Source organism: Takifugu rubripes, chromosome 8 (genome assembly GCF_901000725.2).
Source record: "Takifugu rubripes chromosome 8, fTakRub1.2, whole genome shotgun sequence".
NCBI classification, from domain to species: domain Eukaryota; kingdom Metazoa; phylum Chordata; class Actinopteri; order Tetraodontiformes; family Tetraodontidae; genus Takifugu; species Takifugu rubripes.
This window is the reverse complement of record NC_042292.1, coordinates 11,598,523-11,626,485: the sequence shown is the minus strand read 5'-3', so window position 1 is coordinate 11,626,485 and position 27,963 is coordinate 11,598,523. Positions and strand designations below refer to the sequence as shown.

The window sequence follows — 27,963 nt, the reverse complement described above, 5'->3', positions numbered from 1 at the left end:
CAGGATGCCCCCTGGGCGCCTCCCTGGTGAGGTGTTCAGGGCATGTCCCTCCGTTGGGAGACCCCCGGGAAGACCCAGGACACGTTGGAGAGACTATGTCTCTCGACTGGCCTGGGAACGCCTGGGGATCCCCGTGGATGAGCTGGAAGAAGTAGCTGGGGAGAGGGAAGTCTGGGCTTCTCTGCTTAGGCTGCTGCCCCCGCGACCCGACCCCGGATAAGCAGTAGAGGATGGATGGATGGATGGATGGATGGATGGATGGATGGATGGATGGATGGATGGAATTTAGTTTTAACTTTCTTTCTATGCAGAAATGCTATGACAAGACATATAAGCATGTTTAAAAATTTGCTTTCCCGGTACCAACTGGGATATGAAAACCCTGGGAAAAAAGGGACAATTTATGTCAAATTCAAAGTGGGGCTTTGCTTTAACGATAGTTTGAGTCGATAAAATTTTACATTTAATTTCAAATTGCTCCTGTTAAGCAGTAGGCCAGTCTGTTACTGCAGCATATAATGGGGCAGATCTTAGGCTATCTAAGCTACCGACATTCCACAGACAATGTCAGATGGTTATCCAAGCATACACTGAGGAGTTGGCTAATTAGAAAATTAACTGTAATACCAAGTCTTGTAAAGTCTCATGAAAGTTTTGCTGACATGGTCAATATGTTTATTGGTTGTCTGAAATGATCCCAGTAAATATTCTGACATTATTGACCAAATAGCCATGCTTCAAAAACAATGTGCTTCCAATATTGCAGGCACACATTGAGATTCTTGTTTCAATACGACAAACAAGAGGGCTTCACATTCTTTTAGACCTAAATATTAGTAAACTATAGAGCCAAATTGAATTTGCTTAGAATTGTCCATTAAGTAAGGTCTTTATGAAAGTGTAGCCTTTTTAATCTGCATTTTTCATTATTAAAAAATATTTTCTTACCTCGTTTCTATGCGGTTCTTGCAAATTTTGAAGGTTAAAAAAAAGCTAATTCACATCCAGCTGCCTATTTTTATCATTCTTTAGTTTGTCTTAAAAGGCACTGATTGAAAACCATGCTAAAACAATTCCCTTCACACGTGGGTTGTTCGTGATTTTGATGTGTGATCACAAAGTGTGATTTTGAATAAACCCACCTGCCACCTCATGTGAATCCATTACTTTGGAAGCGGTTACCGTGGATCCCAGTGGGGTTTGTTGCCAGAGGCTATGAGAGACGCACACTCATACAAGAGGTGAAAACCAATAAAACTACTAGATAGTGGTAAAAAGCACATTACATCTTTTGAAACCTACAAATGATCAGAAGAGAACTTAATATAAGGACTTTTCTGCACAAAAGAGGCCCATGCTAATTTAACCCAGATGACTGGAGTGACCGTCTGCCGTATGGGTCCCTGTGGAGGCCAAATCTGGCTCGCGTATGTAGGTTAAGCAAGCTGCAGGTTGATGCCAGGGAGCGGCGTCAGAATGAATCCGGGGGAATGACATGGGGTCATTTTTAAGCCGTGGACAGTAAAATAAATTTTACAATAGATTCCTGAAAGTAACACAGTGGATTATTTATCTAAAATAATCAGATTTGTCTCAGTATATTGTTTTGTTTTAAGATAAAAGAGGAAAAACCCTACTAATGATTGTCCTCTTTGTCCATTTTTTTTCTTCCCATGCAACCCTGGGCTCGTTCCATGAAGCCGAAGAGTATGCCGTTGAAGGTAAGTTAGCCATGCTTAGCTCTGTAGGCCTGTGACATGCAGCTAACCTCAGTGCTCCCATATTTGCTGTCGCTGGCTGCTTGTTAATGCTGTATGCGGGGGGAGCATTGTCAGTTTGGACTGCGGTTACGAGACGTTTAGGGGCCTAAATTTACGCTATAATTTCCTCATCTTTTTGAGTTGATTATGTTTTTGTTTACTCTCTCTATTTATATGGTTAATTTATTTCCTTGTCAGTAAAATGTAAATATGGCACGTTTTGGTATATTGATAAGATGTTTATTTTTGTAGACATTTTCTTCACTCTGAGGACATTTTCTTCCCTCTCCTATCTGCGCCTTTGGTGAATAAGTGTTGGCAAGGGATGCCCTGAGGGGATCTGTCCTGGTCAAGTTACTTTATTGTAGGATACTTTTCACAGCCTAAGCTGGATCATCTTACCACTATTATGATATGAAATGCTCATATTTTCTATAAACCCTTTTACCTCTTTAGGCTTCGGTCTTTGCATAGAATGTAGAATGATTTTGTAGATTTAGTTGTACACATAGATGGTTGTTAGTGTGTACTGTATATTATTCTGTGTGTTATAGCTGAGTGCATGGAAAGGAGGTTGTACTTGAGCCCCACATTAGTATTGCCATTACTTGGGGGGAACAATGTCGGAAAGAAAGTAAGGAACAGGAATTATTAGTGGGGAAAACAAAAACCAAAACACTAGCAAGAATTTAGGAGACATTTGAAACCATGAAAACATGATGCTTTGTTTTGCATTAGCAAGAGTTGTAGTGCTGGAAACTTCAGTTCCTCTTCATTGATACATGTGCTTTAAATAGCTCTAAGCAGAGCTGGCAGATTAACTTGCCTTTTATTCATGCAAAGACATTTTTTATTTGGACCTGAATTGATGATCTTCCTGTGCCACTGACCCATTTTTCCAAGTGAACCAGCCACCATCTGCATATCTTCTCCACAGACGACTACTGGTTTGATGTGTAATTCTTTTATTCTACTATAGGCATTGCAGTGAGATTCTTGGGCCTAAACTAATCCTCAGGTGTACTGGAGGTAGTAGTAGCCGAGAAGTGGGCGGAACAGCCCACCTATTTCAACAGAAATCTATGCTAGATTGTGGTTCTAGAGTACTATTCTGTCCTACCAGGTAGACAGTTGCTGTCACCAAGGAAAGTAGGATTCCAAGTGACCCCGTTGGGTTACAGCACTTGTATGACTGCATTGGCCACCCCTGTTTTATATGGTCCCAGATGTTGTATACCTCCGCACAACCACCCCTTGTGTCATGGTGTTCAGAAGGGCCATTAACAATTATAGCAACTGGACCATGCTGCAGAAAATTCAATAACTAATAAGCTTTCAGGGCACAAAAAATAAATCAACCGACAAGGCTAAAGTATTTTTATGTGTAAGACTTCAAATAATTCATGTATTGTGTTTATTGTATTATATGTTGTTATATAATAGCAGCATCTAAGGATTCATTTGTGTAACAGTTTTATCAACTCTGGCTTGCAACCATAGATAAAAAGGGTAGACATTTTTAATTTTCCCTTAGCTTGTGGTGTGACAGCAGTCTGGATCATGAACGTGACTTAGGGAAAACCACTTATGTATTATTGAAACCTGGGGGGCCTCTGAGGCCAAGACTCAATCAGATTAGGTGACCTGCTGATTTGTTTGGGTGACGGATATTCTGAGCCACTCGCTGACCTTGGTCAATCTGACCTGAGCCATACAAATTGCCAACTTCATCCCATTATACAGTAGATGCATTTTTTTTTCTTTTACCAAGTATTGAAAATAGTATTCTCATATTTGACAGAGACGTGGAATCAACAAATCTACATGGAAAATATAGGAGATTATTTCAAATCTTTTCAAACCAGATTACAGTTTCAATTTACTCAGAATAAATGTAAAACAAATTCATGTAATTTTGTTAATAATAATATTAATAATAATAATATGCAATGTGTGAAGGGTTTCTAAACAATTGTACAGTAAATTAAATTAAAACACTGGTGACCTATTATGAGTATATAAATTATTATTACTATTAATACTATGCTTTATTTTTCAGTGTCAGGGACAAGATGATTGTTTGAAGAAGCGCTTGTCTGTAATTGTTTTCCTAATTCCAGCTTTTGTTGTTGTTCTAAATTGGCTAAAAATCAGACTCTCTGGAATAGCAAAAGTGCTTTTATTCCTTTATTCATGCACATGAACGACATGATAAGAGCTCTGGAGTGCAGGTATTTATGTGTGGATTCTTTTAGTCAATAAAGTTTCCCATAGTGCAAGCGGTTTGCTTTTGTGTTGAAAGCAATTGTAGAAAATTGCAGGGTAGATTTTTTTAGTTACGAGTATGAAGAGAGAGAGAGGGGTTTCAAATAAACACGTGTATACAGATAACTTCATGGGAAAACTGTCCAAAGAGTGGAGGGTTGTATGGAACTGAATTGAATTTTTTCCAGCTCTGAAATTACTCAAGAGCATTTGGACAGTGGGGTTCCTTGATGCAGCCGGTGCCCACCCAACCTCTGCCAGATGTTGCAGTGAGATTAAGTACACTGTCCTGGAGAAGCCAAGCGCATGTTCTTACAAGACATTTATCCCCCTCCCCCTTCCCCAGTCCTCTCTCTTCTCTTTCTATTTTTTTTCCCCGGCTTTGCGATAACGCAGTCTAAAGGGATAGAGTGGGAGGCCACTTGTGAGCAACTCCAGATGCCTCAGTGTCAACACGCATGGCTACAGGCAATACTGTTTGTAGTGATGGAGAAAGAACTGGATTGGATGGTGCATTTCTGGCGTGTGCAGTGGTTTGTGTTTGTCTGCAGAAGTGTGAAGACAACCATTTGGTAGGCAGTAGCGACTGTTAGCATTCATAGTTTTTCTTAATAGCCGTATAAAACTGCCAGAACTAGTATAGAATCGATTATTAATTTCTATAAGCACCTTTGCACTTTGTATAGAGGCCACTTATTTCAGAGACAGTTAATCATAATCACCAGCAGGTGCTCCTTATGCAAATTGCCATTTTCGGTAAAGAATTGGGGCTGATATAAGTCTATTGCATCCTCACTTGCAGCCGTTTTTGGCCGTGTGTATAAGCCTATGATTAATGGAGGTTAATTTTCTGCAGCTGCAATAGCTGGGTGAAGAAAGGGGGACCAGATAATTAAGAAGGGGTCATGAGCAAAATTGAAGCCGAAAGATCCCTATGAAATAAGCAAAGATGTTGAAATTGAGATCTTGCCAGCACGTAACCACTTGATTCCTCAAGAGAAGTTCCCCTCTGAGCACAGCAGCACGGTGCAGTGCGCGTTGCTGCCTGTTGGCAGACTATTATTTGCTTGTGATGGGGTTTTTTTGGGCTTTGCACTTGCCCCCTTTTTAAGATGCACCATTGGCAAGATTTCAGGGCAATACGTAATACACAATTTTACTCGCCCTTGTTTTGACTAACCAGTTCTGGCATGCTTCCTATCAGATCACAAACATTATGATTTCAAAGACAACAGACCCATCATCTGCCTCAGAAAAAACCCTAAGAATATTGCCAAATGTTGTTTTTGCAACTACTGTAAGTTTGATGCGAAAAGGGTATGAGTGAGATGTCCAAATCCAAGATGATAGATTCTGGCTGCCTGTGTTACATTAACCTTCATACTATTTTGGCCTGGTTGGAGTTTAAGTCTACAGTAATGTAGCAACACATCCTTCGCACTGAGCTGTGTGCTGGCTGGTGCCACCAGTCTACGAAAAAGGCAATGGCTGTAACAGAGGAGCAACAACTGTACAGCAAAACAATGGACAAGTATGCATTTGTATTTAGACTTCGGCTCTACTGCACAAAAACAGAGTTGTTGCACTCTAATTCCCAAAGTCTGCCAAAACAAATATTTTAGCACGGCAGTTTGGTTTTTTCTTATGTTTATGCAGCACTGAGAAATCTGTTGCAGCTGTATTTTTATTGCATGGGTTTTCCAGCATTAATTGAGCTTGACTAAAAGCAAAGCGTTTGAACAAATGTGTTCTTAATCCCCAAACCTTGTTTTTCCTTTTTCCCCCCACATTAAAAGGACTATTCACTATGGTGCACTGGCCCAACATTTGTTTTGGTTCTCAGTTGTTTGGGGTTTTTATTGGTAGTCTAACATTAATTTAGCAGGCACATGTTTACGTGTAAAAAGGCCCGAGGCACTGAGGCGTTGCAAAGAAAAATTGTGTGCTAAGATTGAGATCAATAGGTCACTGGGATGAATAAGTGACCAATAAAATTTGAGGAGAGAGGCAGGATCCAGCATTTCTCTATTCTCATCTCATAATAGGGCATTTGCAACACTTGAGTGCACTTGTTTTGATACCCAGAAATTAAAATACGATTATAACATCCAAAAGGACGGATGGATTAAATGGAAAAATATTCACGAGTGAGGGAAGAATAGAGCAGGAGATCGACAGGCGGATCGGTGCGGCGTCCGCAGTAATGCGGACTCTGCACCGGTCTGTAGTGGTGAAGTAGTGGTGAATTTACCGGTCGATCTTCGTTCCTACCCTCACCTATGGTCATGAGCTTCAGGTAATGACAGAAAGAACAAGATCATGGGTACAAACGGCCGAAATGAGCTTCCTCCTTAGGGTGGCTGGGCTCTCCCTTAGAGATAGGGTGAGAAGCTCTGCCATCCGGGAGGAGCTCGGAGTAGAGCCACTGCTCCTCCGCGTTGAGAGGAGCCAGATGAGGTGGCTTGGGCATCTAGTTAGGATGCCCCCAGGACACCTCCCTGGTGAGGTGTTCAGGGCATGTCCCTCCGGTAGGAGACCCCCGAGAAGACCCCCGCGACCCGACCCCGGATAAGCGGTAGAGGATGGATGGATGGATGGATGGAAAAATGCTAGATGAGGTACAGCTTCCCATTTTCCACCTCATACATGCACACATTGCAACATACAGCTATGCTTTGCTATATTTGTGAGTGTTTGTGAATGCTGAGGGTCGAGATGGAGCTGTCACCTAGGCTACGACTGCTGTGACTTGTTGCAGGCAGGCTGATCAGGCTGAACGAAGTGGTTAGCTCTCCCCTGATACCAATAATTTAACACATGTCGCAGCCGCGGACTAGCTGGACAACTATAGAATTCTCTAACTTGTGTATGTGTGTGTGTGGAACATGGAAAGATCGTAAAATTGGAAGTGGCCTGGGAACCACTTATGACCAAGTAAAGTCCATGTGCTATAAATACTGCACTTGTTTTGCAAGTATCGGCAAACAATTGGGTTGTGCTCCGTCCTATGAATCTTATTTTTCGAACAGTTTTCACCAGCACTTTTTAACTTTGAGGAGTACTTTTTTATGTCAGTATTAATCTCTGTGCAGATCAACACATTCTAAATAGGAATACTAATTAAATGAAGCTTTCAAGAGCAAATGTTGCACACATGGGCATACAGAAGGTTGAGTCACAGTCTATATTGTTTTTAGTCAAAGTTCTGTTTGGATAAAACTATTTGCCTGTGCTTTGCTCATATCCACCACAACCAGTGAGTAACTATTGCTGTCGTTTAAATGTAAACCTTATTTACTTTATGTTGGGAAATATATAAGCCACTGCATATTGTGATAGCAGCCAGGCATTTTTTTACTGACACATTTATTTTTTGACGTTAACAATATCAGAATCGACCGATTTTGGTCATTTTTCTTTTTGATTTGTTTCTATGGAACGTTGCCTTGATCTCATGCTCGTGTTTGTGAATGAAACAGACTTGTGGACTTTGGCAATGGTGAACCGGGGGAAATGTCAGGCTTGGTGTGTTTCAGGCTACACTTATTAGAGCTTCGCGGAACCTTTCAGGCCTGCGCGAAGGCTGAATATGGCAGCACAAACGTGATCGCAGTGAGAAAGCGTTGATAAATTGTGTTAGACTTGATCATTAATAAAGACTATGATTCAACTCGAGAGTCTGTTGGTTTGGAGTGTATGGACGTGATGCTTGCTAAATGCTATGGTTTCTGTAAGATAATCTCAAGTTAAATCAGCAGTAATATAGTTGTAATTATTATGGGAACTTTGGTGCCATGCACAGTTTATCAGAAAAACAAAAATATAACAAGTCCATTAAACCTAATTCACATTTGTCATTGTATTATTATTATTTTGGTTGCAACTGCAATGCACGTCCCCTATTTTAAGCTTTACCTCTGTTGTCTGTAAATGGGTTCAATTAAAACTTCCTTTCCATTGGAAGGGACTCAGCATAATGGAGTCAAAAAGTTATTTTCTTTGATTTTGTGAATACAGAGCAACTCCCTATGTTCCAGACTGAGTCAATGAAGAGACCTTCTACCTGCCTTGTTCACTGTACCTGCTCTTTGTCAGACACAGTCCTTATACACTATTCATAAACTGGGCAGAGGGTTGTCTGACCTTTTTTTCTGAAATGTTAGGGCAAATTAGTTGTCAAAGCGCTGAACGTGGCCACCATATTAAGGATCGAATGTAATCCCTACCTGAGCCCTCTCTCTAACAATCATACGTGTGGGATTTTAGATCAGGAGGCGGTCGGAAATACGGCAAAGATTATTAATCATGACTACTAATTATTTGCACAAGTATGCTGAACCTTTGAAGGGAATATAATGGAACAATCATCAGATCCTGTTCATGAAGGAACAAAAAAGAAAAAAAAAAACGTGTGAGCTATTCTTTTTTTAATCAAAACGATTGAAGCCAGGTGAAAATGTCTAACACAAAGCATCCATTATGAATAATTTCAATAATTCCGTTTGCACATTGAAAGTCACTGAGTTATAATCACCTATTTGAATGGACTTGGTTATGCCCAGTGAAGATGGACCTAAGTCTTTCGTGCCGATACCAGTTAACATTTTATTGAACACTAAATAGAGACCACATTTTCTTTTCTCCTCTCTATTTGATCATCCATATTCAACATTATCTTGTGGTTAAACAGTAAAATCTCCCACAGCCTGGTTTTTTACTTCTATTTTCTGACCTTATCCAAACACTGATCCCATCTTCTGAAACCAAGCGAAGATCAAACGTGGATCAAGGAGTAAGACCCTCTGGTGATACAGGATTTTCCTGCTCTTCTCACCCTTTGCTTGAGTTGTGTGCACTGTCAGTTGATAATCTGAGTGTAGTAAGGATATGATAATAGGGTGTGTGCATGTTTCCAGCCAGCCTCTTTCTCATCAACAACCCTGAGAGACAAAAAACAAAACAGTCGACACCATATTGCTAGCTAAGGTAATCGGACATTTTGACCCCCACTGTGTCCAATAATATATAATCTCGCTAGGTTTAAATGCATATCTGAAACTAGGCTGTTTACTTATCCTTTGTCCTTGTATACATATGTAGGAGTGTTGTTGTTTTCTTGTTGAAGTCACTACGCTTCCGCTATGATAGGTTGCGATTTTGCTCTTTGCCCCTTTGGGTTGGGCCATTTCTGGTTGACCTAAGGCGTCAGGGACCACGGCAGTCGTCAATAGCAAGCCAGCAGTTTAACACCTGAGACAGAATGAATTGTATTTATCTGTCCAAAAACAAACTTCAGCTTGGTCGTGTTGACCTGGCTTCTTCTGTTAGGTCAAAGTTTTACCCGGTGCTCTAGCATAGAACATCTCATTCCCTTCCAGTCTGTACACATGCCAAATATGTCATATAAACCTATGGTACTGAGTGGATGGCATTGCTATATATTACCATTGTGTTCTGATCTTGAGCTTATTTCAACAGAGATAAATAAATTTCAACTATATACTATATAGCTTCTGTTACAATCAAGACTGTCTCTCAGTGGTTTCCAAAACCCCAGAGGCTGATCCCCAAACAAACTATCAAAAGAAAAAAAAACAGGGAGAAACCTTGAGTAGGACCAAATGTGGGATCCCTGGCCAGGAAAACTGGGAGAGGAAAGGGAGAAACAAAGAAAATACAGAGACACACGTGCCACTTCATTAGCAAATAACAGACACAAGACCTCAGTATTTGTTCCAAAATACTGCAAGAGCTCCACCATCTTCAGCAAACTGGCCTTATCTGTCAACCCAGCACTACAGCAGCAATATACTTGTTCCACTCACCCTCATTGATGGCCATGATTAAGCACTATGATGGAGCACATTAACATTTCATTCATATTTGATGAGTGAATGCATCCCTCCCATGACACACAACAGGGGGACTCTGTAATCAACACTCGCACTTGGAATAATTATTTACCTGGATAATAGCTGTGTTTATGAATGCAGAAAAGACAGATGATGTCACGCCATCCTTTTGTCTTCTTTCTATGATAAAGGGGATGCAATGAGATAGTAGCCGCACTCTTTCTGTTGTTAATGTATTTTATGATTTACATGGCACTGTGATCTCAGTCCGGTATATTGAATTAAATACATTAACTGTTGTCATGATCACAGGTGTTTGCTCTATGCTCACATGTTGCTACGTAGATTTTGTAAGTCACACCTGTATATTCCTTTAATGAGGCTCTATGACTGAGTTGATTTCAGCATGTGACCAGGTAGGAATAACTCCTGTTAGTAACATTGTGAACAATATTTACACTTGAAAGCAAATGATTACCTTTTGGGTGCGATTGATGTGGCCTATCTGTTCTAGATAATCACAAATAATCCAAAGCAAATCTCTCATTCATAAAGTTATCCAATAAAACATGCCTTTTCCCTTGTTGGACAAGTTGTTATAGATCCATATTATATAGTAACCACTTAACCCACTTCCTCCAAATTAGTTAGGGCAGGGTGAATTTATTTGAATTTATTCTATAATTCCAGACAGAGAAGCATTCAGAGGGATATTATTTTTTGAAGGCTGTCTCAATTCTTTTTTGCCATTTAAAAAAATAATTGGCCTAAACTGGTCAAAAAATGGAAGAAAACAGCCAAACAATGCAACATATATACTGCTATTAACTAGGAACTGAATTAATGTGCTTTGAAAGACCCTGGAGGAAAATAATATTTATGTGTTATTAGCTAATATCTGAGAATTAAATGTCTGCATTAGGTGATCCCAACAGAGAAAATGTCTCTCTTGCTTCCTGCTGTTATTTTTCTATGATATAATAATCCTGTGTTACTCTAATCAAGCCTACTTTCCCTTGGCAGTGCGGATTAGCACATCTGCGGTAATGTTAGCAAAAGGTCCCTCTTATTAAACAGATGTGAGTCATCAAAGCCACCGTTATGGAAAATAGTCAGAGGTAAAAGAAAGTGAGCCTTTATTTAAAGCCCTGTATCAAGGCAGGTGTGTGTCTTTGCCTCTTTTAAAGCATTCCTCATGAGTGCATAAGCTTGTTTGAACAATGGATGAACGACCTAGGAACATTCTATATCATCTGTCTTGGATAATGTGCTTTTAATCCTGCACATATTTAAACCTGGCAGGATAAAATGCATTGTACAGCTCCGACATTGAGGCATGTAAGGGACAGATCGGGAACCCTGTGTCTGTCTTGTCAAGCTTGATGAGCACATCTTAACTTTTTGTTTTTCAGCCGTTGCAATCTCCTGTGATACAATTAACACACAGCTGTAAAATCTGTATTAGCATTTTATCCCTTAGGTGCTGCAATACCTACTGAAATTGTGATTCCACCCAGAGGGTTTTCCTTATGGATTGACAGTCTGACACAGTCTTCTCTTCCCTCACAGCAATCCAGCACCTAAATAAATAATGTTCAGCGTAACCCCGGTTCAAAATAAGCCAAATCAATATACAAGAATATTTGTCGGTCAGCAGACGTCCCAACACATTCAAGGTCAGGCTGTCCACTCCGCAGAGAGAAAAAAAGACATGCATGTCAGATTCAACAGGCCTCAGCATGGCAGACATAAAGCACCAGTCATCTTAGGATGATTGCAGTTAGAATATAAATGAAAATAAAATTAAGAAAAAAAAGAACACAGCAATGACAAAGATCTCTATAGAGAATGTGAATATAACATCTTATATGAACACACCAACCTGTTGAACCACAAATGCTTTTCTTTACTGCAAAATGTTGGAATTCATAACACTACGAGTAGTAAAAGACAACACAAAGAAAACCGCCGGCGTGTGGGGGGTGGGGTACACCCCGGATAAGTCATCAGAAGAAATCACAGCATGGATTTTTGGTGTTTACATTTATCTTGGCTTTGTTTACTTTTAAGTAACCGAAGCTGATTTCCCACTTAGTTACGATCTACATCATCTGGCAAAGCTTGGGTTTATGACGCTATATTTTTGTTTTTTGTAGATTTCAGCACATTTAACACTATATTGTTTTACTATCCCAGTTCATTACAGTGGGTTAAATATCCTCCTATGGCAGAAGTGATTTCTCACGATTTTCCCTGTTGATGTAAGTCAGAGTTGGTTAGAAGTCATGCTGTAAGATATGCCATTAAATTGTATTTAAAATATTTTTTCATTGTGTTTTGTAAAGATTTTTCTGCCATCTGTCTGTCTCTTGAAGAGTCTGACAGCCTTTTCAAAACAGGTCTCTGGTAATTAAATACTGTGATTATAAATATATTAATTTTCTTTTCAATTTTTTAAAGAAGTGGGCCTAGTACCCATTGTGGATGTTTTTGCTGTGTCTTTATTTCCTGTTCTCACACTGGGGAATCAATGGTTTTGTGGCAATAATAGAAAGAACAGAGAGAATGTCAGGTTCAGAGAGGGCTCGTTCAATCACAGGTTTTCAAAAGAAATCTACTAAAATTGTTGTTGATGGAGCCACCGTTTACGGAGGTTTTTTTTTTTTTTTTTTAAGGAAACTCGTTTCCATATCTTCTACCACAAGAGTTTGATCTAGTCCAGAGGCAATCACTTGTGGACAAACCTTCAGTTCACACTGGAATAATGCGAGTTCTTCAAAAGAAAGAAATAATAATATAATATAATAATAATAAATATCATTGGATGTATGTGATTGCTCATTGATGTAATCAGAGAAATGATTAACCAACATTTTTAACCAACATTCCAAGGAACTTCTATTACCAACAATCTTGGTAATAGGGTGATTTGCACCGCATCAGGCTGATGGCCTTTAAAGCAGCGCTACAGCAGTCAGACCCACTACAGCTGCTGTGTTTCTTCAGTACCTCGTCATCTTCCACAAATAGATTTGGCTGATATGAGTTGACAACTTGAAGACCTGCTGAATTTTCAAAATAGCTTGGACTATTATATTAATACTTTGCTATGGTTTGCTAAATTTAGGTATTTATTAAAATAGGAATTTAGAAAACCATAGAAAAGTATTTTTGGAGTGACATGAACATCGCTGCAATGCTGATTCACAACATACAATCAGTACACCAAGTACTGATACAAAAACTTGTCCAAAGCTGCTGTTGCTTTAGCTGCGGCTGCTACCTTGCTGGTTAACTTTTTCATGGAGTGTTGTGGTGCGACTCAAGAACAACAGTGAAAACAATGCAAATCAGGGATGGCTTGACTCCACCCAAAATCCTACTACTGTAAACTGCTTTAAAAACAGAAAGTTCAGTTCCATAAATTATTCACAGAATACAAGCGAGAAGTGGAGTCTGATTGCATTGCGCAAGGAAACACATTTAATATCCAGGTGTCTTAATCAGATAAGAAGGACTCGGATATTAGTTGGACTAATGTGCATACACACACTGCAGTTGTCCAGTTATATATCAAATTAGGGCAAGAATTTCTATACACAGTGGGGGGACACCCCCAAAGCTAGACATGTAAAGGCTCACTTGGCATTCTGACACTCCAGGCCCCTGTCCTGACTTTATCGCTGGATTTATTCTGCCTTTGCTGTATAAACAGTTTCTCTTTTTATCAGGGTTCTCTCTTCTGCAGGCCTGCCCTAACAGTATGTGTTTTGATCCACCATCAGGGAAAACGGTGCCGCGTTTAGCTAGTGTTCCTTTTGTTCTCTTCTGTCTTACTAACGCCTTGCAAATTGATATTTGCCACAAAAATACACACATAATATTGTCTATGTAAGGATTATCTGCGCTCAGAGCTCAAGACAAACTTCCTGCCAAAGGACATTTATTTTGATTTGTTTCTTGGCACTTTACAGAAATCCAGTCTCACCCTCTGAGCAAGCAACAGTGGCTAGGGACAATTTTAACTAGAAGAAACTTGAGGAGGGGTAGATCCATGAAGGGCCTCCTGCTGATGGCTGGCCGGATAAGGGAAGAGAATAAGGGGAGGTTTACCTGCTTCCTTTCACCTCGCTGGGCAGAAGTCAGAGCTGGTAATGACAGTATAACAGTCAATGACAGTCTCCATTGTTCCAGTTGCAAACTCAGAAAACAAGTTGATGGCATCTTTGAAAGATGTTCCTCTTTTTATTCCAAATAAAACTTCCAACGCACGACGCGGGAATTTCAACTACCGAGTACGAACCAAATACATCAATAAAGGCAGGGGAAAGGACAGACGGTAGAGCAACAGACGCATAGAAAAAACATGTGAAGACATTAGACATTTGTAAATGGAAGGCAAGAAGATCTAGAGAGGGAATTGTTGGATACAGGAAAAGGTATTACATAGGCAGGGACCGGAGCACACTATGTAAACCTAAAAACTATTAAACAAGATAACCGTCACTAGAATCCCTACCAAGACTAAGACATCGACAGAGAAAACAGCTTCTCCACTTTTAACTGTGTGTTTTGGTCCATTTATAACTTGGTTTAAAGAAATAGGAGGAATTTCTGCTCCGAGTGTTGTTGCTTCTACTGTAATCATAAGATATTCATCTCAACTGTAACTTTTGAAGCGGTTCTGCATTTGATAAAAATGCAGAAAAATGATAAAATAGGATAAGTCAAAATAAGTCGATAAAGGAAAAGAAAAATATAGCAAAACATCCTGTCCTACCTGTGTTCACATATCCTGTATCCTGGAAACAATAGCAGTAGAAAATGTCTTGCATAAACAGATAGTGGATTAGTCATGCACACAGGCTCATGAGCACGAGGGAATGATAGAGATTATAATTGAAGTGTCCATCAAGTCAAATCAGTTTCATACATATTTCAGTCTCTTCCAGCAGAGGCTTCCGAGAGGAGAAGCTTAATGGAATGTGTTCAAAGCAAAATTCACAATAGATAGTATCTAAATTAAAAGGCCATTCAGTGAAAAGAAATTATAAAGATATTGATGGTAAATCAGTACAAATGGGTAAAGTTTAATGAGCAGTCTTTAACGTTGTTTGATCTGACTCAAAGTGTTTTTCGTGAAATGTTGTGAAAGCGGTGCACTTTCTTTGAGAAGGAATTCAGCAGGGGGACCTTTAGGTATATTACCATGATAATATTTTAGCTTGTGCTCAATGCACCTCTATGTACGGCATATTTTCTTGCATTCCCGAGGTTTTTTCTTTTATAAGATGCAGCTCACGCTGACAGGTGGAACGGATGACAGTCATTATTTGCGATGGCGTCCACTCGTCACCGCATGTTGTCACCAGACAGGCTGTCAGCTGTCACCGAATGGGATGGTAATCACACTGACACCAATGTGACTGGAACCTAGCAAATAGTTATGTTGTAAATTACTCCACAGTGGAGTCTGCTTGGTGGGACAAAGAAAGAAGTGACAGGAAAAGTATTGTTAACAACAGTAAATGTGTAATTGTTTGAGGGCTGGTTTGAACCCAGTTTATACAAACATAAATTTAAACACATAAATTACAATTAAAGCACCCAGAGACATATTTAATAGTGACAGCTTTTGAGGGGAATGATAGTCCAAACAGATGTGTTTTAAAGTGTGATTTGGAAGTGGGCAGAGATGTCAGAGTCTAGATATCCTGAGGGAAAGGAACACGGGGTGAACAAACGGGAAAGAGGAGTGGAGAGTTGTGAGGCACAGTTAGACCTGAGAGTATGGGAGGGCATTCGAGACATTCTATGAGGTAACAAGGAGCAAAAGTGAAGCGGAAGCTGTTTGAAAACTGGTGTAATATGTTGAGAGGACTCAACATATGGAGCGGGGAAGGGTGGATAGTGGAACCATGAATTTGGCAACTTTGGAAAGTGTTGATTTGGTTTCAACTAAGAGGACCTCATTTTTACTCCTATTAAGTTTCAGATACGAATGGAAAAATCCGGTTTTGATGTCTTGGAGACAGTCAAGAAGCTCAGAGTTATAGAGTTGACATTTAATTGTTTTCTAGGTAATATATCAATATCTTCAGATGTCCATGTTTTTTTTGTATATATATGTGTCAGTTTGTAGTATTAATTTAGTTTTGCACTACTTTGCAAGACACCAATTCATTTTAGCCCCATCTCTTCTCCACCTCCTTCATTCTAAACTTTTAAGTGAACTGTATAACCGAAAGAGTTCAGTTTAACATTTTACATCTTTCTATCTGTTTAGCTGCATTAAACAACAATTACAATATCGCACATCAATGCCTAAATATTTAACTAAATGGGGTAAAAATTATGTAGGAATTCTATCCAAGTTACTCTTGCCATTAAGCCACTATTGCTGGAACAGATTTTTTTCCATGTAAATGCATTGCCTGTCACAGTAAATGACAGAGGTTTGCAGTCAATATTCCATTAAAACAGGTTGTTTATTTCCTCCGTCACACGGCTAACACCAGGCATGCACCAGGTAAAACGTGTCAAAACGCGGAGGTATCAGGAAAGATAATGGAGTGAAAGCGCGGACTGTCGGGCTTCATCCCCTATGCCGTTATTTCACCCTCTGTCTCTCCTCTTCCCCTTTTTTGCAGCTGTGTGATGGCTTGAATGACAACTAGGGGCTCTTTGCAGTGTGTGTTAGCAGAGTGGCCTGGGTGAAAGAGATAAGCAGTGGTGGACACACAAACACACCCCTCTGCATCCCTCCGCGCACTAACACACATACACACACACTAGGAAATATAGACTATATAGAAAAGAGTCAGAGAAGGAACATTTTTCTTAGATTTCTAACAGAGCAACTCGGATGACGTTTAAACGTTTTATTTTTATGACCAAGATGAGGAACACCCGCATTTATTATAACACGTCAGACACAAATAGCTACACTTAGCCATGGGCCAAGTATAGCTTGGTTACAATTTTGCGATATTCTTGATGATTTAAAGAATTAAAAATGATGAATTCAGACAAATAATCACAGGAAAAGAGAGGATGATATATTTTTGATTTTTATATATTTTCTATTCTAATTTCAGTTTGTTGTATTATATATTTATTGTTATTACTTATTGTTATTTTTCTGTCCTCGCATTCCTGAATCTCTTTTCCTCTGTGTGTTTTTGCTGCTGTTGTGCCGTACATTTCCCCGTTGTGGGACAAATAAAGGAAATCTGAATCTAAATCTGAGAGCAGAGCTATATTTACAGCATGGAGATAAGCTAGAGTGTGTCCAGCCTGCAGCCATCACTTCAGAATGAAGAGCACAAGCATTCACACACACATAAAAATTTGTACTATCTTTGTGAGGACTTACAGTACCATCACAATTAAACCCTGTAACCCTTACCACACAAAACCCTGTTTTAACTCTTGATGTTTGCATTCAATATGTCCCTAGTAAACATCCTGATGTTGTGATCATGTGACTGGGACAGGAAGTGACTTCTGTGAAATGGCTTTTGAATACATTTCTAAACATCATAGGAAACCACAAAAATAATATAGAAGAGTGTCCTCCCCATAAGCACAGATGCTTATTAATATTCATCACCCTGCAACGCAACTCAAGGTGATGTGCTCACACACAGACACTTATATCCGCTCCTTCGCCCACATGGAACTGGACCCCCAGCTCACCACCCTGCCTTGGGGATGACAGCGGCAGATGGTGCCCATTCAGATGTGCCGAAGTCCAGGGTCTGTCTGTTGCAGCCCTGAGAGGTGCTGTTGATCGCTGAGATGGCGCTGATCGCTGTTTTGCTTCTTCTCCATGCTGTTATTCTCACAGTCAATCAAAACACTTGGGCCCTTTATGTTTTTTAGCAGTTTAGCTGCACTTTATGATGAGATATTGAGAATACAGAGATTTCTACACAAGAAAAGTTCATGACACTAAAAATTGATTTCAGTGGGATTTTTTTTGCTTCTGAACGCTGATGAAAATACTATATTGATTTTTCTGCCCGTCTCTTATCAAAGGTAGATCCATTTGTCTACAGCTGGTATCAATCAATCAATCTCCTCCCCAGTACATCTCCCTTATTTAACAAAGTACTTAGTTTTAATTACAAAGCATCGTAGAAAAAAGATTCAGTTTTAATGATATAAAGCTATTTCCAATATGTTTCTTTTCAGCATAGAATTAAGCTTGCCTATGTAATATATTCTTTAATAATCACCTTATGCAGACTACATTAATACAGCAGTTTATTAATAAATGGTGGCAGCAGCATCATTGTTTAACATCTGGGTTGTTGATAGACTGCCATTATCCTCCACTTATCTCAGATCAGGCCCCGGTGGCAGTAGGTAAATTGAGTATTCCAGATGTCCCTTCTTCTTGGCAACATTTCCCAGTTTCCCTCTCTGAGGTGTTCCCAGGCAAGATTTGATACATAATCCCATCAGACTTCAGAGTCTCTGGGGTCACAGTCACGGCCAGAAAATCTCCAAAGCATCCACCCGGGAGGCGTCCCGATTGGATATCTGAACCAACTCGGTCGACTCATTTTCACAGGAAGCAGCAGCAGCTGTACTTAGATGCCACTTTCAACATGGGCATTTTATAATTCAACCTACCACAGATTGTTAAAAAAAAGAAAAAACTCCTTTATTTTAGTGTATTTTATATTTTGAACAATAATCTGCGATGACAGTGAGGCAATTCAGTGCATTTAAGGTCAGTCGAGTCAAGATGTTGGGTCCATGTTTAAACCAAAGATCAGAAGGGAGGAAAAAATCGATTATTTTGACTTGAACATGGTTGTTAACATCAGTCAGGCTGGTACAAATGTTTTTTTGTTTTTTTTTTAGCCCATTGTCCTGTCCTGCAGTGAGGTAACAGAATTGGCCTCTGCATGTCTCTTGTGTCAGACAGGTTTTTTTCTGCCAGGATGGGCCTGACAAACCCATTATGTACTATGATGAATGTTAAGAATGTATTTTATAAATCTGAGAATCTGTAAACTGGTGGACAATTTATTAGACTGACAAACCACTACTAGACAGGCAAATGGGGTTTTGCTGTACAATTATCTCACCATATTGCTGAAAATATATATTTATTTATTTTTGGTCCAATTTTATTGAATCAAACGTTATGCTAAACTGTGATTAAAAGATAGCTAGATAGATAGATTACTTTTATTGTTAATTCACTCCATGTTTTGAACATACAGATTAACCGAAATACCATTTTTCTTCTCTCTAGCGTCTTATTGTAAAAAATTACCAGATTAATAATGCACTTCATTCGAGGACTTCCTGTCTTGATGCAGTTGTGATGCTCCTTAGCAAACTAGACATTCATTAATAAGAAAAGGTCGAGCTGATTTAAAAGACGAAAAAGAAGAATAATGGAAACAGTAATAAGAAGCAATTCCGCCTGTGCACTCCACAGTTTGTAAATTGATGGCCAGGTAATAACTCCGGATCACTACCAGAGTTAGGAACAAAGAGGCGTATTTAAGGGTCTATTGCTCATGTGCATTGCAAGGCACTAATCCAGTTTCCTATGTTATCCGGTCCTTGAGCCGTTGCTGTTAGTTGGCAAAGCTACTACGAATCAATGCCACTGAGGAAATGAGGGCTCTGAATGCCAAATAGTTGTTGATTCGGGCAGTAAGGACCCCTTTTGATCTACTGCCAGATCTCTCTGTGTGAAGAAGGGGGCAAATTATGGATCCTCAAGGTCAGGCTATCCAGATATCCTGGATTGTTTTAACAATAGCAGGCAAAAATATTTGAGATTCTGCCTTTTACTTCTGCTGAAAGAAAGCTGCAGGTTGCAGTGACCCTATGAACAGCTTGAGTATTTTTCTTTAAGAGTTGTCATGGGGCTCAAAGCAGCATGATGACTCTAAAGATGCAGTCATGACAGATGGAATCAGTGGAGTTTGGCATAACAGTCCAATTTGATTGAGCTATCCTGTACACTTTGACCGCTAGCCAAAATGGCACCGGTGTTGTGAATCTTGGCAGCAGAAACAGAGCTTATTTGCTTTACATATAATATTATTTTCCCAATGGGTGTAGGTTAAAAAAATGCACCTTTGTACTCAGACAAATCAGCTGTGGCAGGAAATATATTTGTAGGGCTCCAGAGACCTCCTTTTGGAAAACAGTCTTTTCATTTCAGTTTCTCTTGTCATTTTCAATAGCCCATTGTCCCAGAGTTAGGAAATGCATGATACCTTTGTGTTTTTAGGTGTGGAGAACAAACTGTGTACTGTGATTTACAGCCATTCTATTGCATTTGCTTTTTGTCACTGAATAGTTTTGCTTTATAGTAAAACAGTAACATCCAAATAAAGTCAAGTTCACTGAAACAGGCCTTCTCTGGGTTTCATATGGATGCTGTTTCAAACCTTAAAAACACAAATGATTTATTAAAGATGAATTTTAATTATTTTTTTAACACATCCCATTCACCAACTACAATTATCACACATAAGGGAACGTTGGGCAGAGCTGTTTTACTCTAGCGTGTGAGCTGAGAGACAAAAATGTTTTTTTTACACATATTCGTAACGAGGGACTTTCAAAAACACATAACTCAGAAGACACCTTTCAGGAGGAAGAAATAACAGTTGATTTGTAACAACTCAAAGTTCTAAGGCTGACTATAGTAGTTTAACTCTCCACATCAATACACTGAAGTATTTCTGAAGCAAGTGATAGTTTTTTTTGTTTTTTTTTGGGCTTCACAACAAACCTTAAATTCCAGGACTGTACACTCATGAGTGGAGCCTTGTTTTTCTTTTTAGGTGTGAAGGAGCCAATGCCCATTCATCTGTATCTTTTTTTTTTTTTCTAATATGGAGCTCACTTGTTTAACATCTCAGCGGCCCCAGACGCCTCCTAAATTGTGTTGAACATTGTTGAAATATTTGTTTACAAGGTTCAGTGCGGTTTAATTTCCCTGTGATCAGACTTCAGTCCTTCTCTCCCTTTTTTTTAATCTCTTGCTCACTCAGACTCAGACACTCTTTTGTTTGAATATGCAGAGGACTCCTGTCTTGCTGGTATTTGTTCAGTTTGCCTAATTAGAGTTTGGCAAGATGAAAGCAACCAGCAGGGCTTTTTGCTTCACGGTTGTAACTAAACAAGATACTTTAGTCTGCGGGAAATAAACAAGAGTCTGATTAATTTTGGTTTGACTTCTTGTTTATTGCTCAGATTTATCTTCAGAGAGATTGTGTTGTATATTGTATACATTAATTTTATTGATGTTTTATATTCCATAGTTCCTTGATATTTTCAAAGGCATCAATAAAATGGGCTCATGAATTATCATTCCATGTGGGACACAAATCCCAATCCTTTTGCCATAATCGCCCAGTTCAAGTTCAAAAATGAGAAAAACCAGGAACACCGCAGATTCTTTGAGCTAACTGTCTTTACCCGAACCAATGAGCCAAATGAAGTGATTGCATCCTCTCTGTTGGAAGACATTAATTTTCCATTATACGGTATTGTGGTAGTTACCTGCTGAGATGCAGAGGATGCTCCATTTCCAGCAAAAGTCATTCTATATGTATTTTTCCCCTCAACATACAGTAGAGTTCAGTGCCATGATGTTGTGTACAAAAACATGATGTGTGCCCTGAAAAGTTGTCTAGGGGGGACCTGTCAAAAAGAAGTATTAAGCATCAACAAATGCTCGAGGCAAAGTACTATTTTACGTTAATGTCCCTGCAGATTAGTTGCCTCTGACTTAAGCTTCCACAGCTCAGAGGACTGTGTAGGACAGATTTTTTTCGGTCATATTTTACTTTACCAAAGAAAGTTAACATTCAGACACGGACAGTGGAAGGGTGTCCTGAAGTACCCTCTGTTGTCTGAATATGGGACTAGTATACTGCAAGTACCAATTTCTTACTATGTAGTAGCCTTTTAACTGCAATACGTCTACTTATCTGAGTTTCACAAGAAGCAGAATTTGGCTTCCATAGGCATGGTGGTGAAGTATCAAAGGGTTCAACCCCTGTCTATGTCTTCAACACAACTTCAGAAGTTTAGTCTACTTTGGATTTTTCTGTGTCTTGGCTTCCGAACAAGGTGATAGTAACAGGTTGGAAAAGATCAGTAATTTTACAAACTAAGCAAAAGATGGATAATTGCACAGGTTGGTTCACCTTCTATGTAATATATGCTTTACTTATTGTGCAGATAAGAACCACATTGTCCTTCATTGACATGCTGATTACAAGAGGCAGACTAGAAAACCAACATCACTTTCTTGAATGTTTTTTTGGGGGGGTCAAACACCAGCCTGGGGATTGTGGCGCATCTCCCGATGTCTCGATGTTGTCTCGTGTAACTCTGATTAAGCGTATGCATGCCGAAGCATATCAATTTACAATCGTATTATTTCCTTGTCTTCATCGGGTACGACAGCACCGCTACCGCGTTTACATGCACTTGAGTTGTCCGGTGACCGTCAGAGTGAGACACCAATTCATTTATTGGAGTGTCACGTAAACGTAGGAAGTGATATTTCAAGACAAGGTGATCACTAATGCACAAATTTAAAAAAAATCTACCAGTAGGGGCAAAGGGGGTACAGTTTTGCATCTTTAAGTAATTTGGCTCTCAAGTCTCGCCCTGTCATCTGTTAAGTGAAGGTAGGAGTTACTAATCAGAGCTAAACAATAGGAGTTACTATTTCAGCATGACATAAACCATTGCTGGAATAGGCTAATGCACAGAAGCTAATGTCTGTTTTGATTGAATTAGTCAGTACTTGCTGACTGATTATAATTTAATCGGATAGCAAAAAGTGCTACCTTATTAAGTGTCCGATTTAGGAATTTATGTTTTGCTTTTATGGTGCTGACTGTCTCTATGACACTTCCCCCATCAAACTTTGCTCTTATTCATTATACTACCATCTGACATTTCAAGCTACCCTCCAACCCGACGAAAAAATGATGTCGACCACTCCCACTTTCAGTTCCCCAAATGAGTAGAGTCTCAAGCAATCAGAGGCATTCATTCCATGAAATTGACTGTGGAAGGCAGGAGAATATGCCAGGAAACCATTGTAGGACACATCTGCAGAGCTGGCAGAGGAAGATTATGAGGAGAGGGAGTGAGGACAGATGGAGAGAGGACACCAGAACTCAGGGGGGACTGATGATTATTTTTTTGACCTCATAAATGGAAGGGAATCGGATGTCAGAGAAAGAATTTATCGGTTATCCTGAGATGAATTTGGTGCGACTGGCAAAAGTATGTTATAAACCCATCTTTATGAACTAATTTCTAAAGTTGCCCAAGTATTCCCAGCCACAGAAAACAATAGCCCTGTTAACATGACCATTGAAACCTAACTTGTAGTCATAAGGTTAATCAATTGTAATAATAGGGCATTTTCTATGGCATAATCAGGGAAAAAAAACTTGCTTTACATGTTGATTCATTTATCGGATTTCTTTTAGAGTACATACACACAAGGAGGTGAATCGCAACAGTAAAAGTAATGCTTCATTGACTTTCCTTTTTTCATTTCTTATTTCGTGATTATGCTTCTTACATTTACTACCTTTTTCTGCATGCATAGATGTAGAAGAGCAAAGTAAATCTGAGTAACAAGTAAACATGCATAAATACATCTCAAGTATTGTATAAGAAATCTACTTGTGCTGTCTCAAATTCCCATGGTAATTTAATTGGCATCTGATAAAGTATATGACATTATTCTGTTTACATGGTGGCCTTAATAATCTGATGGAACTGCAGAAAATATTGGATTTTTATGGTTATGTAAATGGTCCCATTTTGACTCTTGGTGCCATTTGTTAACTTTATTGATTATGTCAGGAGCATGTCTTACATTTACTAGTCTCCTAGACATCAAAGCTACTAGCACATTTTCATCTATTACATTAATTCACCCAGTTCCTGCATAGCAAAGTGTTAGTGTCACAAACCCTCCACGGTTATTTTACGTCAACAAATGAACCAATAACTAACCCCAGGTTGGCAGCAAAATTCCACTCTGGTTTATAAATGAACAGAAATAATTTAGGTCAAGCAGGTCAAGGACTCAGACTCAAGGATGAACCTAATCAGTTTTGGAGATTATCATTTTGGGAGTAGAATTTCCATCACTTCATTACCTTCATTATGGAGAATTTACCACAAAACAGCTACCATCAGCAACTTTACGATCACCTTCAACAGCTGACGAGGCACCACAATCACTGACACTGCAGACACTATCTCTGTGGAATAAATCACCTGTTATTCAAAGCTTCAGCTTTATCTGTGTTCAGCAAATACCTTTTCTGTTTGTTCTACATGTGCCTGTAACACGTTACTTCCTGCCTTGCCTTGATTTACATGTGCACCCCTGCGAACAGGCCAACAAACATGGAGAAGTCATTCACAGAGAGTAAATCCAATTGAAGTTTTATCAATATTTTAAATTAGATACTTTTACTACATAACTTGGCCATCTTGTGAGAGAACAATACCTTTGCACGATATGAATGTAGCAATGTAGCATTTTGTACTTCATGTTGAAACTGAATGTGACTAGGTTATCAGTGGTTCTTGTGTTGGCTTTTATAAGTAAAGCTAACACTGGTCAAAAACCTTCAGCTTAAATTAATTTAAAGTGTTAACACATTAGTGTCATGGTCTTACCATGAGTAAACTATAAAAGCTTATAATTGATCTTGTAAGCAAAAAATGATGCGTTCAACTCCATCTGCAGCTTCTAAGCAGCTTCACAAGTTGTCTTCATATTTTACCATATTTTCGTGACCATAAGGCTCACTGCGTTAAGAGGTGCAGTCTCAGTTACGAGTGCTATTTCTGTACTTAACACATACATAATGTGGACCGGATTATAGGGCGCGGGCATACTGCTAGCTTAAAACATGCATGCTAGCGTGTATTTATCAATGTACTCATGTTATTTTTTGATCAAACCTCATCCACAAACCCATCAAAGTCCTCATCTTCTGTATCCAAAATAAACAAAATAAATCTGAAATGGCTTTTGCGAAAGCCGGCAAGCTGAAAAGCCGACAAGCATTTACAGATTTTGGAACTGGGTGCACACATATGGCGCACTGCATTATAAGGCACCCCATCCAAGAGAAAATGTAAGACTTTTAAGTGTGCCTTATAGTCATGAAAATACGGTATATACTTAATATTAGGGTTTTCCTCATTAGCATGCTCTCTTTTCTTCAGCTTGCTTACATGCACTTGGTTGATCGCAATGACTCAAAATTGATCTCTGTTTTTATATGTTGGAACTGGAATGAGCTGGGAAATCTTCACGGTGTACACCCTCCTCTTGCCCCAAAGGCAACTGGGATTTGGTTAGATTGGTTCCAACGGTACCTGAACAACTCTTCAGGTGCTTCTATTTCTGTGGCGTTCCAATGGTGTGGTGACCCAGCGAATGTACCCAGCTTGTGTGAAACCGTAAATTAAATGGTATTTCACCTCACCAAGTGGTAAGGCATTGGTCTCGTAAACCAAAGATCATGGGCTCGACCCCCATCCATGCCTTGAAAGATACTATCTAAGCTGTCTTTATATTGGGTTTTTCCTTGTTAGCATGCCATACACATTTTTTTTAGCTTCCTTTGGGTAATAGGAATATTAGCAACTCTAAATTGACCTTAGTTGTCTGATTCTACATGTTAGTCCTGCAATAAGCTGGGGACTGTTCCAAAGTGCACACCCCCCCTCACCCCAAAGGCAGTTGTGAATAGCAAGTATGTAAATTAGCTTCTAACCAAATATGCCTTCTTTCAATCTATTGTTATCTCAATGTGTGTTTTATAGTTTTCATTTAAATTCTGTGGGCTGTAGACTCTAAACCCCGACAGTCGGTTTTCAATAGCGAATCCAGTGAAGTAGATTTGATTAATTTAGCCTGATGTTCAGTATTCCCTTTGAAGGACGACAAGATCTACGTTTATAATATCAAGCGTTAAAAGATGGAAGCTTTGAATAACACTTTTTAAGACTGCCCGCTGCTCCCACTATCTTCTCCTTTGTGTGCCATGGGGTAGATGATCACCATGAATTATTTAAAGGAATTAAATACTGTTAGAGTTTCCAGATCTAGAAAGACATGCATTATACATTACCCCACTAAGATGTAATTCATTCAATCAGAACAATTTTGGGACATCATTTAAGCTCAACCCTTGTTTTTTAAAAATTATTTCTTAATTCTTTTAAGGCCTGGCTGTTTTGAATCTGCACTTCTTGCCAGTGTCAGTCGATATTAGACCTAGTGAAAGCTACTGCTTTGAAGAAATATCCCAAGTTTTGGATATTGAGCAGCTTTATGTAGTTTGTCAGTTTAGAAACAATAGCTTGGGCATAAACCATTATTGTTCCTGCTTTATAGTTTTAGTCAAAGTCAAAGGATTGTAAATATATTACCCTCAAACCCTTGGTGAAAAAAATACAAAGAAATACTCTAAAGCTTTGAAAATGAGGAAATGAAAATTAAGCTAAACTTTTAAATATATAAGAAAAATAACAGAAAAGCCTGTAACAGATTTAAACACTTTGCCCTCTAACATTTTCAAAGATTTGTTTTTTAGAAATCAGTCCATTTAAGATGTTTTGTGCATGTTCATGCACCAAAAAATCTTTGACATTAGCTCCTCACATCACTTTTGTATACAAGTGATAATATAATTTTGCAGTCATTTCCTGTACCATTCACATGACTGTCACCTGATTACCACCCCAGGGTGTTTTATCAAACATAAAGTTACACAGGGTCGATCTTAGGGCACTTAATCCTTGATTTATTATAATTTTTACACTCAGGAGTAGGAAAATACATATCGTCTTTTTTTGAGTAAGCAAATCCCTTATTTTGGCCAAATACTGTAAAGGTTTCTGTGGGGCAAATACAATTCAATGTACTATCCTAGCATCACAGGGGGAGCAGGAATGATCTTTTATTGCATCTTGTGGATGTTTCCAGTTGATGAGTAGGGCAGTGGAAGTGAGACAAGAGGTTGGAAAGAGATAATGCAGCAGGCATCCTGAGACATGCTTCTCTTTGCATTTTGGTGCATGTGAAATGATTAGTGAAATGATAGTTTGTGATGATTTTTATGGATTTTAGCCAGAAGAATGCTGCTTTGAAAGTGGTCTTAAAATATTGGAAAAATACATTTTTTTTTAATTTTTACCATAATGTAAAGTTTACAAAGTAGGCTAAATCTATTTTGATTACATAAAAATGTAGAATTTTCTAGAAAGCACATGGTGATGCCTTATATAAAAGGCTTCTGCATAAAAATGAGACATTCACTTCAATACACGACAAACAAATGTGTTTATGAAGCCTTTGACAAGCATGTTCAGGTCTTGTGACATTAATACTTTGAGCTCACAAGTCTCATTTGAATCAAAAGCTGACATTTGCTGAATAACACTGGTTTGTGTTGATTAGACAGGGAGGAAGAAAAGGAGCAGGAGGAAGCCACAACTGGATGAATTCAAGCTGAATGAGTAGTGATGAAAAGACGGAGAAATGGGAGAAACAGAGAAGGAAAGAAATGGCCCAGACATGGGCATAAGCATGTCTTCTAATGGCAGAACAATGACCCTTCTCCATCTGCCACTCAATCCAATCAGAGCTCCTTCTTCAGCTGTTGCCGGTTCCGTTATCCCCCCATCTGTACCCGCCGAGAAAAAAAAAAAGCACGGATGTGATCAAACACTCACTAGTCAGGAAGATGGAGCTGGGATTCGTCTCACATGTATAGCATGTGGCAAACAATGCCGCTCTTGGGTGTGGTGGTTAGTTTTATAGCCATGTTTGCAGTCAAAATGGGTGTTATGCTTTTCCACCTAAGCGCTTCTTTTTATCTCCTGCTTTGAGATGTTTTCTGTAAATCAGTCATTTGAATTTTTAGTCTTCGCGACTCTTAATTCTCTAAACCAGGCTGTCACAGCTGCATCACTCCTACCAAGACAAAAACAGGGCAGTGTGGCTGTAAATATTTGGCTATTTTGTTTAATTCTTT

The 27,963-nt window shown here is 39.1% G+C and overlaps 1 protein-coding gene across 12 annotated transcripts in view; it reads left to right on the top strand.

Moving 5' to 3' along the window:
• The window catches only part of nrxn2b (neurexin 2b), a 457,955-nt gene that overhangs the window by 74,263 nt on the left and 355,729 nt on the right, over positions 1 to 27,963 (top strand). For 9 of the 12 annotated variants that reach the window (XM_029839775.1, XM_029839772.1, XM_029839770.1 and 6 more), the window contains exon 3: positions 1,701 to 1,721. The exons of the other annotated variants lie outside the window; for them this stretch is intronic. In XM_029839775.1, coding sequence (XP_029695635.1) covers positions 1,701 to 1,721 — 21 coding nt within the window. The remainder of the gene's footprint in view (positions 1 to 1,700; positions 1,722 to 27,963) is intronic. 12 annotated transcript variants of the gene reach the window in all.